The sequence below is a fragment of the Chelonoidis abingdonii genome, chromosome 4, assembly GCF_003597395.2.
Source record: "Chelonoidis abingdonii isolate Lonesome George chromosome 4, CheloAbing_2.0, whole genome shotgun sequence".
In the NCBI taxonomy this organism is placed as follows: Eukaryota; Metazoa; Chordata; order Testudines; family Testudinidae; genus Chelonoidis; species Chelonoidis abingdonii.
The window spans coordinates 136016638-136029405 of NC_133772.1; the positions used below are offsets into that span (position 1 = coordinate 136016638).

A 12768-nucleotide genomic window follows, 5' to 3' on the forward strand; every position below is an offset into this window, starting at 1 on the left:
TTTTTAAGTTCCTCTGAAAATTCCCATCCAATGTGTACACCTAGACATTTTAGAATCATGGTAATAGTGTTTTGGATTGTTTGTTTGTTTTTGTTTGTAAGTAGATGAACTAGATTTATGTTTTAAAGAGGAAAAATTGGATGGCAATGGATTAGGTGAAGTCGTATTAGCATGTACTGACCAAATTCTTAGGCCTTGATCCAGCAGAAAGTTAAGCACATGCTTAATTTTGCTCAGTGAGTAGTTCTATTGGAGTCAGTGAGACTACTCATATTGTATAAAGTTAATTAAGTGCATAAGTCTTTGCAGGATTGGGACCCTTATCTTTGATTTACTGACACAAATGACTATCACAAGTTCCTTCAAGCCAATATCTAGTTTCTGTATCTGTGCATATAATTGAGGATCACAATCTGCAGATGACAGACAGGACCTTAGCTGTAACTGTCTCTCAGGATTTCTGAGTGCACTGCATCAAAGTATTTTGATATGTATTATAATCTCATTCTTTATAGTTCAAAAAGGAGATGTGAGACCAGAAGCATGTGTCACTGATGCCTTATTAGTAGATATAAGGAAAGGCTTTCAACTATGGAAAACTACTAGGAACAAGTCTGAGCCAGAAATTGTTCCCAAAACCTCACCTACTGAAACTGGTAAGACTACAGATCCAACTGCACCTGCAATGTGGCTACAACTATTAAACTCTAGTCTTCCATTACGCAATGTTAAAAAGATATAGGTTAGGATTTTCAAAGAAGCCCAAGGGAGTTAGGAAGTTAGCTCTAGGGTGACCAGATGTCCCGATTTTATAGGGACAGTCCTGATTTTGGGGTCTTTTTCTTTTATAGGTTCCTATTTCCTCCCCTCCCTCCTCATTCCTGATTTTTCACACTTGCTGTCTGGTCACCCTAGCTAGCTCCTTTGAATGTCAAAGGAATTTAGGTATCTAGCTCCTTTAGGCTACTATTGAAATCTCAGATGTAAGTGATTTTATTTGCATTATTTTTGATGCTTTATAATGGACAAGAGATTCTTTTTCTGCTGCTTCATTTTTCTTCAGCTTCTGTTACTTCAGCTTCCATTACATGAAGTTACCAGACAGTTACATTGTTGAAGTGCATCACACCAGCTTGCTTCAAGGAACTAGTCTATATATTATGTATGCGAGATGCTGAAATATTTGTTTTGCTTTAGTTAATCAAGTGAGAAAGATGATCTTATTTTAATGCAAATATGCATATATGCACTTTCCTATTATTTCTTTTGTGCCTTATTAGTTAGAATTTTATATGAACTAATTTAATTACATGTCTTGTATTGCCAGTATTGAAAAAGATGTCTTTCATATCAGACTGTCTAATGACAAGTGTAAGCAACACACATCTGGTGACAACTTATATTTATACAAAAACTAGTAGCAGAAAGTAAAACTCCATTAAATTGATGAAAAGCAATACAGAGTTCAACGTATGATACAGAAGTTCCACTGAATTTAAGGGCCTGTTCTGATGTCCTTGTGCTCTCCAACCAGTCACTGACTTCTAGAGCTGCAGAAGCAGAACCCAAAACTAGTTTCTTAAGCAGAGTTAATTTTTAATAGGACTAAATTCTGCAGCCCTTAGGCAAAATTCCAATTGTCTTCAGCAGGAAAGGACTTCAGCATTTGGTCTTTAAATAATAAGCTCACAGAAGTCAAAATGGTCCACATCAATTGGAGAAGTGTAACTAATTGCTCACCCTTATCTACTACTTACAATGGTGGAAGAATCCAAGCTGCAAGTGAAACCAGTTGAAGGGAAATGTAGTTTTGTTGTTTGCTTCTTGTTTCCTCTTTGATCATTGATTTGCAGTGATAAAGTGTAGTAGTGGTGAAAAAGTACAAAGCATAGGCTGCTGGAAACAAGACACAGAAACAGTGTCTGATAATTAGTACTTTGAAATATAATGTAAAATAGAATCTTGACTGGTTATTAATGGAGCATTGTTTAAAAATAGGTATATACAGTATTGTTTTCTATTTGTACTTGATGCATATTTTGTTCTTGTCTTTGTTCATCTCAGTACAATGCTAAACAAAGTTGCCTGTTGTGTATGTTTTGTTTTCTATTAAGAAAAAATGGTCATGGTCATTCTTTTACTAAACTGAGCCCTCCTGGTCTCTCTAAGCACACCCCTTAGGTCTCAGGCCTCTAGAGGTCACCTGTCTCTCAGGGTGGAATCACATGATTCACTCTCAGACGGGGCTCTGGATTGCAGTCCCTTAGTACTAATTGTGATTATCTCAACTGGTCTGACCTAGAAACAGACCCTGTATCTTCCAGGGCAATGATAGTGCTAATCAGTGACCAAACAGCTTTCTGAAAGCAAAGTACCATTTATTTACAACAAAAGAATTTCAGAGAAAACATATGTTGAAAACAATGAACAACCCTATATTTATGTCTGTTTACAAGGTATCTAACCATCTCGCTCATGGGAACCCTGGAAGGACTAAGTCCTAAAACTCTTCCACAGAACCCCCTCTCTGTCAGCTTGTGTCCCTGTCAGAGTTCACTGGCAACACTCTGCACAGCCCCTGGCAACTCACCCCCCTTCTTTTCCTCAGAAGGCTTTTTAACTGTTTAATGTTCTTTTGATCTCTAGCCTCCAAGCCTGATAGAACAGCTGTGTCACTTCTGCCTAGTCAGAGCCTGGAACCCTGACATTGTTTGGTAACTGCCCCCCGTGTTTGCTGGGAGGTTGCTTATTTATCTGAAACCATTGTGTTGCCTCCCTGTGTATTCTTCCCATAGTCTGCTGTTAAGCATTCATACAGGAAAGTCTAGTAATTCCAATATATAATACCTTCCCCTCACTGACCAGTCACATATCATGTTCATCAAATGATTATGTTTCAGTACATCATTACATATCAGCTCCATGTCTGTTACAGTCCCGCTCATCTTTTCTTGTACGCTTTGACAGGTAGGGAATTAATTTAAATCTCAACTTCCTTAGCTATTATGGTTAGGGAGAAGACTTTGAGAAAAACTTCAGTGTAGACAAGATTGTGTGTGTGTGTGCATATGAGCCTAAATAGTTCTAAATGTACTAGGAATCTTGTAATTTCTATAGAAAGTGTGCTCCATCCCCCAGCTCCTACAAATTCATGTGGGTCCATGTGACCAAGAAAGTTTAGTATTTCAACATACACCAAGCCACACTTACACAATAGTGGAGAACAAGGTACATAAGACTGGAACATGCTCTGTGCTCTTCCATCCACCTTTCCCTCAGTAACATGGCCCCATGTGTCTCAAGCCAAAAACTGTTATGTCCATTCCCTCCCAACATGCACACACCTACACTGACACAATCCCTTGTCTCAGGTATTAATGTGCTGGAACAACTTGTATAGTGGGGGTGTTGAGAGCCATTGAACCAAACTGTAAACCTTGTATATAAAGGAAACCACTTCAAGCTAAGGGGTGCAGCAACACCCCCCCCCACCTCTAGTTCTAGCACCTATGGCCCTGTCTACCACAGGCTGGAGTGTCTGTCTGTCCCCAGTCAGGGAAGTCACTTGCTATGGGGAAAAGGTGGCAGTTGCCCTTCTGACATTTATTCCCCCCTCCCCTGACTTTTAATAGGTCCATATTTACTTTTTGCTCCACCACCACTCGAGTTTTTTCAGGATATAATAGAATCATGTATAATGTTATATATGCTGACTCACGCTTGTCACCCTCCTCACACAGACAGAATTTGCCCCTGATGCCCCTGTCCCCAGTGACACAGCCTCATGTGCCTCAGTCTCCAGTGTGTGTGTGTCTGTGTCCAGTAACACAACCACTGGTGCCTGAGGTTGGTGTATGTTTGTATCCAGTGACACAACCCCTGGTGCCTCAGACTGGAGAGAGAGAGAGAATGTGAGTGTGTGTGTGTGTCCAGTGACAGCGCCTGGTGCCTCAGGCTGGAGAAGGAGAGAGTGAGTGTTTGTGTGTCCAGTAACACAACCGCTGGTGCCTCAGGCTGGAGAGAGTGTGTCACAGCCCCTGGAGTATGTGTGTCTCGGTGTAGTGTGTCTAGGAACAGTCACGTGTGTGTGTCTGTCTCGAGCCGGTCTCGGAGTCCGTGTGCCCCTTACTGCCCGCCCCCACCCCTCCCGCGGTCCGGGCCATGGGCAGGCGGCTCGCGCGTCAGCGCGCGGGGCGGGCTCGGGGCTCGGCTAAAGGGGCGGCGGGCCCGGCGGGGTAGCGTGCATACAGCGGTGCTGAGCGAGCCAGGCAGGCCCCATGGCTGCCAGCCGGGCGTCCAACGGCCGCGCCGCGCATCCCGGCGGGGGGCTGAAGCGCGCGCGCAGCGAGCCGGGCGGCAGCAGAGTGACCGTGGTGCTGGGGGCGCAGTGGGGGGACGAAGGCAAAGGGAAACTGGTTGACCTGCTGGCCACCGAGGCGGATATTGTCTGCAGGTGCCAGGTGGGTGCAGGGCGGCCGTGGCCGGGGAGCGGGGCCATGGTGGCTCGCAGGGGGTTGGCTCCGCGGCTCTCCTCTGCTCTTTGGCGACTTGCTTGGCTCCTGGCGTCTTTACCCTGGTGCCTTTATTGTTCTCTTCACTCCGATTTTCCGTTTCTCTTGGTCTCGCTTTTCTTTGGCTCTTGTTCTGCCTTTTCACCCCTCTGGCATCTTCCCTCCTCTCCTTTTCCCGGATCCCTTTTCTCTTCCTCCTTTTTATCTGCCTTTCGGTTTCCACCTTTTCTCTTTCTATCTCCAGTTTTTAAATCTTGTCTTATCTTATTATCTATCTGTCAGTGATGCTTTCTCTTTATTTGTCTATCTCTGATCTCTGTCGATCTCTGATATTTCTCTTTGTCTAGCTCTGATCTTTATCTGTCTCTGCCATCTCTGATATCTATCTCTGATATCTTTATCTCTCTGTCTCTGCCATCTCTCCATCTCTGATATCTTTAGCTCTGTTTCTGCTATCTCTTTGCCATCTCTCCCAGTCTCCCTTTACCATCTCTCTCTGTCTTTGCAATCTCGTTCTGCCATCTCTCTCTTTCTCCTCAGCACATTCTCATTGTTTTTCTTTCCTCCTTTCCTCCACTCTGATTCCCTGTTTTACTTTCTCTCCCTTGCCTCTGTGCTCGAGGAGGAGGTGTGATTCTTCCCAAGGACTGAGCTGCGACCCTTTCCCCTCCTCTGGTTGCACATTGAAATGTCACTGGGAAAGAGAAAGTCCTGAACTATAAATATAAATAGCTGACCGTTCATGATAAGAGACACAAGATCCCGATGTTCAGACAGGCATGGGTCGTGTCTGAGCAAGTCGTCTGCTGCCCTCTCTTAGCGGCCCATCTGCTGGCTGGGGAGGGGATGCATGCAGCAGGTGTCAGATGATTGCCTAAGGTGACCAGAGGTCGGAGCAGCTAGAGTTTCCCGGTGGCCTGCCCTCTCCCCTCCTTGCACTGTGTCCTCATGATCTATGGATGCTTCCTCTTTGGAAAATTCATTGGGCTGGGTTTTGCGGGAGCCCTAGCTTTCTGTGATTATATGTAGCAGGTCCCAAGATCTTTGGTTTAGCAGCCATATCCACTCAGTTGACCACTTGCACTTAATGGATTTAATTCTATTCCAGTTTTGTTATTGTGTAAGGGAGAAATTACTAACTAGTTCAAAGTTCAGAGACTGGTCACTAATAAATCTTAGGAGTTTTCTTCAGTTTTGTGGCCATGTGTTTTGGATGGGCAGATCTTGTTTCCTACAGAATTACTTGAAAGGCCTTTTAAAAATCTTTTGAAATAGAACATGTATAGCGAAAATAGAGGAAGGAAATATTCACTTGAAGTGTTTTTGTGTGGTTATGGAACTTGTTAAAATGCTTTGCTTAGATTTATTTCTGATTTGGTCTGAATACTAAATAGAGTATAGTTCAAAGAGGCTCAAAACACAGAGATTTGTTTAGTATAAACTAAAGAATGTGGATATTGTATCCAAATATTCATAATCTTAATTACTTAAAAAAAGATAGTCAAAGCATGAATTATGAAAGTGCTTATACAAATATACATACTAATGTTTATCTGAGGAAGAGCTCTGTATAGACGGAAAGCTTGTCTCTTTCCAACAGAAGTTGGCTCATTAAAATATATTGCCTCACCCACCTTGTCTCTCTGTTATCTTTTAACTGTTATAATAAATATTTCTATAAATTTTATTCTGATTGTATTCATGCAAGTTCAGCTCAGTTAACATATATTAAATGTTTCTGTTTTAAAATGCAAAAGGGCAAGCAGTGAAAAGCACTGATATCCTTGAAACTGAGATAACCCCAAGGACATTTCCTAATTAAATATGTTAAATAAATAAACTTTGACACATGAGTTAAATATTAAGAATGTGGGTAAAGTATTTTCAGTTGGTATGGTAAGCTGCTGAATCTTGAATCATCTTGAGAGGTTTTCCCTACAAATGGAGACTAATGAATGTGCATTCAGATGAATATACTTAAGGTTCCTCCACAAGTTTCTCTGTAAACTTTTATAGGCAGCAGTGTATGCCCTGGTTTTAGAACCACTTTAGGAAAGTGGGGTAGGGAATTTTGGCTTGAAAAGCTTAAGACTGGATCTGGACACACACTTTATTTAGGCCCAAATCCTGCTTAATTTTACTACTGTCAGTAGTACCACCACAGATGGTAATAAAGTTAAGCATAGTGTATATGTGGCTGGAGGATTCGGGTCTTAATGGGTGGTGGTTGAGGGAAGACTTTAATAATTTTGAAGGGAAAAATAAAATCTGAATAGCAATTTGAATGGCAAAAAAGTAGTAGACAGCTTAAGGTGCTTTAAGTGGTATTTTTCCAAATAAAATATTTAAAATGCTAATCTTGATTACAAATTTGCTATTTAGAGGACAACATTTAAAAAAGATTCTGTCAACTTAATCATATATTGTGAATAAATCATTGTAGCTTGCATTAATAGTAACACTATAGATTATTAAAATGGAAAGAATTTAAAAAATCCTATTTAATTTTGACTGTCTTGTTTCTTTACTATTTGTATATGTCTCATCACTGGCAATGAAAATCAAAGAAATCTTTTTCGCTTTTGTTTATAGTCAGTTTCGCATTCAAGGAACCAGTCCTGTAAACACATAAGCATGTGTGTGACTTTACTCATATTAGAATTCAGTGGGGATTGCTTATGGCAGTAAAGTTATACACATGTTTAAGTGTTTGCAGAGTCAGGGCCTGGGTTCTCAGTATGGCAATGTTTGGTTTGCAGGCTCTGGGCATAGACAACTGGGACTTGCATTGTTCGAGATTGCATTAATAAATAGTAGGGTGGATTTGATATAATGATTTAAATCATAGTCAGGAAGACTTGATTTAATCATGGATTTCTACATAAAAGTGCATTCTTGTTGGTTGTTATAACCTTAATCCATATTCTTAACAACTCAGAGATAGATGTAGGTTTCATTTTTAGAAGGTACACACTATACATTTTTAAACCGTGATTTATTTTGAAAACTTTTTAGATTAGTTTTACAGCTATATCAGAAAATGAATGATTGTTTGGTTATTTCATTTACCAAAGGTAATTGAAGCAGATATTTATGAAGCACTGGGAGGTGAACTATCTCCAGTTCCACAGGTTAATTGTTAATATTTGGAGGATTTCCTTGCCATCCTGGATTAGGAGGAGAACATCACCAGACAAACATTTAAATTGTTTTATTTAACTAAAACAACAATGTTAAGTATTCTGGATTTTTTCCTTCAATAGCAAACATAATATTTTAACAAAACAAGCATATGAATTTTTGAATTTAGTTATTCAAGTTTTTTAAAATCAGGTTTTTGTTAAAAAATTTTTTTAACTAAAATAGTTAAATTTAAATATTTTTTAAAAAAAAACCAAAATTAAATTGACTGTGTCAGCCAGGTCAACATGAGAAACTTAAAATATTGGCTTCTGCAGCTAACTTAGTCATCTTCATCTTCATTTTTCTGTTTGTTCATAATTTGGAAAAGAAAAACAAGCTTTCCTGCTTTTTCAGGTACCAAACAATTGTTCAATTTGGAATCAATTAGTCCAAAAGAAGAAAATATTCTTTCTATACCAGCAGAAGAAGCTACTGCTGTTAGAAGTGAGATTATCACTTCAATAGTCTCTGAATCCAAGTGCTTAAGTGACTTCCATCAGTTCACTAGTGTGACTTTCTTTAAAACATCATCAGCAAACGTATATTTCTTGAATGGTTCACACTTAGCTCTGAAGTTTATTATGGTTGGCATTATGGAGGGATGACTGCTGGATGTCCATGTCATAGCCAACTCCTCTTCTTCAGCAGTTAAGATTTGACCCTAGTACCGAGCATTGAGAATGTTTACACAAAAATGAGCTGGAGATAGTGCTTGTCCCATTCAGGTTTTTTTAATGCTTGTAATTTAACTCTGTAGGGTTAACTTTACGGTCAGTCCTAGGACCAATCCTATTCAATTTATTCATAAATGATCTGGAGAAAGGGGTAAAAAGGGCTAATTTAGCTACAACGAGTCAGGAAAAGGATCTTGGTTCTCTGAAGATGTCCACACAGTGTGCAGAGGTGGTCAAAAAAGCAAACAGGATGTTAGGAATCATTAAAAAGGGGATAGAGAATAAGACTGAGAATATATTATTGCCCTTATATAAATCCATGGTACGCCCACATCTCGAATACTGTGTACAGATGTGGTCTCCTCACCTCAAAAAAGATATTCTAGCACTAGAAAAGGTTCAGAAAAGGGCAACTATAATTTGATTAGGGTTTGGAGAGGATCCCATATGAGGAAGATTAAAGAGCCTAGGACTCTTCATGCGTGGAAAATAGAAGCTAAGGGGATTGATAGAGGTCATGAAATCAGAGTGTTGTGAGACAAGTGGATAAGGAAAGTATTTTACTATTTCCCATACAAGACTAGGGTCTAAAATGAAATTTAATAGGCGCAGGTTTAAAACAAATAAAAGGGAAGTTCTCTTCACGCAGCCGCGCACCAACTGTGAAACTCCTTACCTTGAAGGAGGGTGTGAAAGCTAGGCTATAACAGCGTTTAAAAGAGAACTGGATAAATTCATGGTGTTCAAGGTCCATAAATGCTATTAGCCAGATGGGGCCAAGATAGGTGTCCTAACCTCTGTTTGTCAAGAGAGATGGATGCAGGAGAAGTGGTCACGTCATTGCCTGTAGTCTCACTCCTACTCGGGGCAAACCTGGCATTGGCCACTGTCATAGACAGAGATACGGCTATGATGACCGTTGTTCTGAAACCCGGTACGGCCATGTCCTGTTCTGTCATTGCAATACTTTTCTATTTAAAGATTTCAATCAGTTCCTCCAAAATTCAACAGCGCAGCAATAAACAGCATTTCCGCTTTTGTTCAAGGCTACAGAAACAGCTCAGGTACTACCAGCATGTGTTCGTAAGCCCGCAAGCTGAGAAGGTTGGCTGTGAACCAGTGCCATCTATTTTTTCACGAGTTTGTTCACAAAACTGTCAGTTATGATTAGGCGAGTCTTGATATGTGCTCAAAACAAGTCACCTGACCGGAAGTTCTGTTGCATGCTTGTGAGGGAGTTAGCTTGGTGTCCTCCACTTTGTTTTCAGAGCAGCTGCTGCAAAGTGGAGGTTTACGGACAGTATTGCAAATTCAACAATATAGCCTTTATTGCTGGAAACACTTGAAGGCTAAGAGGGCACAAATAGGAACTGCAGTCGTATGTTATTAGCTTGGTAATCTCTCTAAATAAGTTTCTTCTCGTCTCCATCAGATACCCTTACAGCATTGTCTGGTGACCAAGCTGCGTACTAGACAAATTTGAATTTTTTTTTTGCACAGTTGTTACAGCTTATAACTGCTGCTACTTTTAAGTATGCTGCTGTGGTGTGCAGTTCCTGATATACAATTGGTTTCTGTAAGGAAGAACATTTCACATAAACAGGATTCATTGTGGACATTTGCTCCACCTATCAAGACTCCAGTTAACAATGTTTCAAACCCTCTAGACCTTTGCACACTGCTCATTATCTTCATACACTCTTTTCCAGAATTGCTGCAACATCTTCTAATTGTGGAATGGACTGTATCCTGGTCTTAATGACTGAGACCATGTTATGAAGTGTGGGTTCTCAATAATAGGGAAAGAAGAGTTTGGTTGCATAAAAAAAGGGGACCACCTTTTTCGATAATTACCTCTTTCTGTAATCTGCTGGTTCTTATCACAAACTTATCTATGGTTGTTTCTGGATGATGGAGATTTTTATTTCTTTTTGCTACAGGTGATATACTGTGACTATGTGACATACATGATGTGACTGAAACACTATAATTGGCAGATAACTCTGAAACTATAGAATATGATTGTGATCTTGAAGGTGGATAGTCTTCAGAATCCTGTATGTTGAGGATGGATTCCCCTAAACAAAATAAGTCAATGCAGTTATTTAATTATTATCACCATACTGCTCATTTAGTATTACTCATTGCATTCACTGACACTCCGTACTATCTTAAAGGTGAAATTGTAAAAGGAAGATCTGCCTATTTCAGCTCTTTATTTTTTTTCACAACTGCACCTAAAATGATAGTACCATAGAGTAACAACTATATATTTTGCTCAAACATGAGAATTCAAGAATAGTCCAGAAGGAGGACAGACAGCCCTTAACAAAGAAGTATGAAATAAAAAAGTTTACCAACCTGAAGATCTTTCATGTTCAGACATCTTCCTTTCATCATCTTCAACACAGCTTCCTCCTGTGAAGGAACACTTCTCATGATGTTGTTTCATCTGGGCAACCAGGCCTTGCATTTCTTTGTTGCACTGTTTGCATTTTACATGCATGCTTGTCTTACCGACAGAGGAAGTATTTTCCTTTCTTTTTAATAGAATTTAAACTTGAGGCCAAATTTGGTTTTCAGGAACCCCTTTAAAATAACAATTAAAAAAATTAATGTGGATTCCAACTGGAATTTTTATCAAACATTTAACAAGAGTTTTTAATGTCACAGATTTGCATTAATAAATCCACATAATCAGATTCTCACAGGTCTCAGCCAGGGGAAATAAAGCAGACGTCACAAGGACTAAATAAAAAGTGGAAAGCAGGGACAGTCAGGAACTCTGGAGGTCAGCTGCAGAACATCCAGGATCTTCTTCCCCGTCTGTCTTGCTTCTCAATATCCAAATGGGAAGTCTACAGTCACCCTGGTAGAAAAATCAGATTCTGCAATTCTGACTGCGTTTGCAATATTAAATTTCAAAGGAATGGCTGAATCCCAAACCTTTTTGGTCACGCTGTTTCAGGGTTTTTCTTTTTTAATGCGTACTTATGACATCTGCCCTCTAATTCATCTCACTTTTACAGCAGGAACACCTAAAAACTTTAGCTTCAGAAATGAAATTTTAGGACGAAAGCCTGACCCTACTGAAATTAGTAACAAACTTCCATTGAAGTTAATAGGGTCAGGATTTAATCTCTATTGTTTGCAGAATACAACAAAATAAATCCTTGTGAGTCTCTTCTTGTTCTTGTTCAGCAATTACGTTTGTGCTTCTATAAACATGAAAATTGTTACCTACATATAATCATTGACAATTCTAGGGGACACGTTTTCAATCTCCCTTAATTAAAATGCCTGCCAGATATGTGGGCAAATCTTATTGTATATGCAAACTCAAAGAAGCAAGCACAAAAATGCAGTTTATGTACAAATAAGTTTAATGACCCTAACTACAGTTAGTTTTGTGTAAGCATGCAAGTGAGATTACATACACAAATCCAGGTTTTTGAATGTGTATTAGTGGAGAGCAAAAGAAAATTTGGCCCCACAAATTTAACTCATAAAGCAAAATTCAGAAATAAGAACATAAGAACGGCAATACTGGGTCAGACCAAAGGTTCTTGTAGCTCAATATTCTGTCTTCCGACAGTGACCAATGCCAGGTGCCCCAGAGGGAATGAACAGAATAGGTAATCAAGTAATCAATCCCCTGTCGCCCATTCCCAGCTTCTGGCAAACAGAGGCTAGAGACACCATCTCTGCCCATCCTGGCTAATAGCCATTGATGGACCTATCCTCCATGAACTTATTTAGTTCTTTTTTTAACCTTGTTATAGTTTTGGCCTTCACAACATCCTCTGGCAAGAAGTTCCACAGGTTGACTGTGCATTGGGTGAAAAAATACTTCCTTTTGTTTTAAACCTGCTGCCTATTAATTTCATTTGGTTGCCCCTAGTTCTTGTGTTATGCGAAGAAGTAAATAACAGCTCATGTCAGAATTCCTTTAGGAAAGGGAAGTAGAGATGGAACTCCAGTTTAGTGGAGGTGGCTGCTGTAAGAGTTAGCCCAGTTCCATAAGCAGTGGGGAAAGTTTGCAAATATCTATGGCTTACAAAAATCTACCATCAGGGCAAGTGCTATCTCTTATTAGTTGTTCTCTGGATATATAGGAAAATTGTAGAGAAGTCACCTCTATCCACGTCAGATTATTTTCCAGTTAGGAATTGTCTCAGCTTTACAATAAAAGGAATGTCAGGCATGGGTAGACAGAGATAAAAATCATGGGTGATATTAGTAACAAAGGCAAAGTGCTGTAATTGAAACAGATAATATAAATCCCATAATCTCTTGTTATTCCTCAGTTGCGACCCAGAGGAGTTGTGAACAGCACATTAATATAAAGTGTATCAGATGTTATCAAGTGAGATGTTGAAAGGTTATCAAATAAGAAAATT

General features: G+C 39.6%; 1 protein-coding gene across 1 annotated transcript in view; it reads left to right on the forward strand.

Annotated features, from left to right (window-relative positions):
* The first annotated feature begins 4262 nt into the window (after positions 1–4262).
* Positions 4263–12768, forward strand: part of ADSS1 (adenylosuccinate synthase 1) — a 35976-nt gene continuing 27470 nt past the window's right edge. Inside the window, exon 1 of the mRNA XM_032792702.2 lies at positions 4263–4460. Within this exon, the coding sequence (XP_032648593.1) occupies positions 4278–4460 (183 nt within the window). The 5' untranslated portion in view covers positions 4263–4277. The remainder of the gene's footprint in view (positions 4461–12768) is intronic.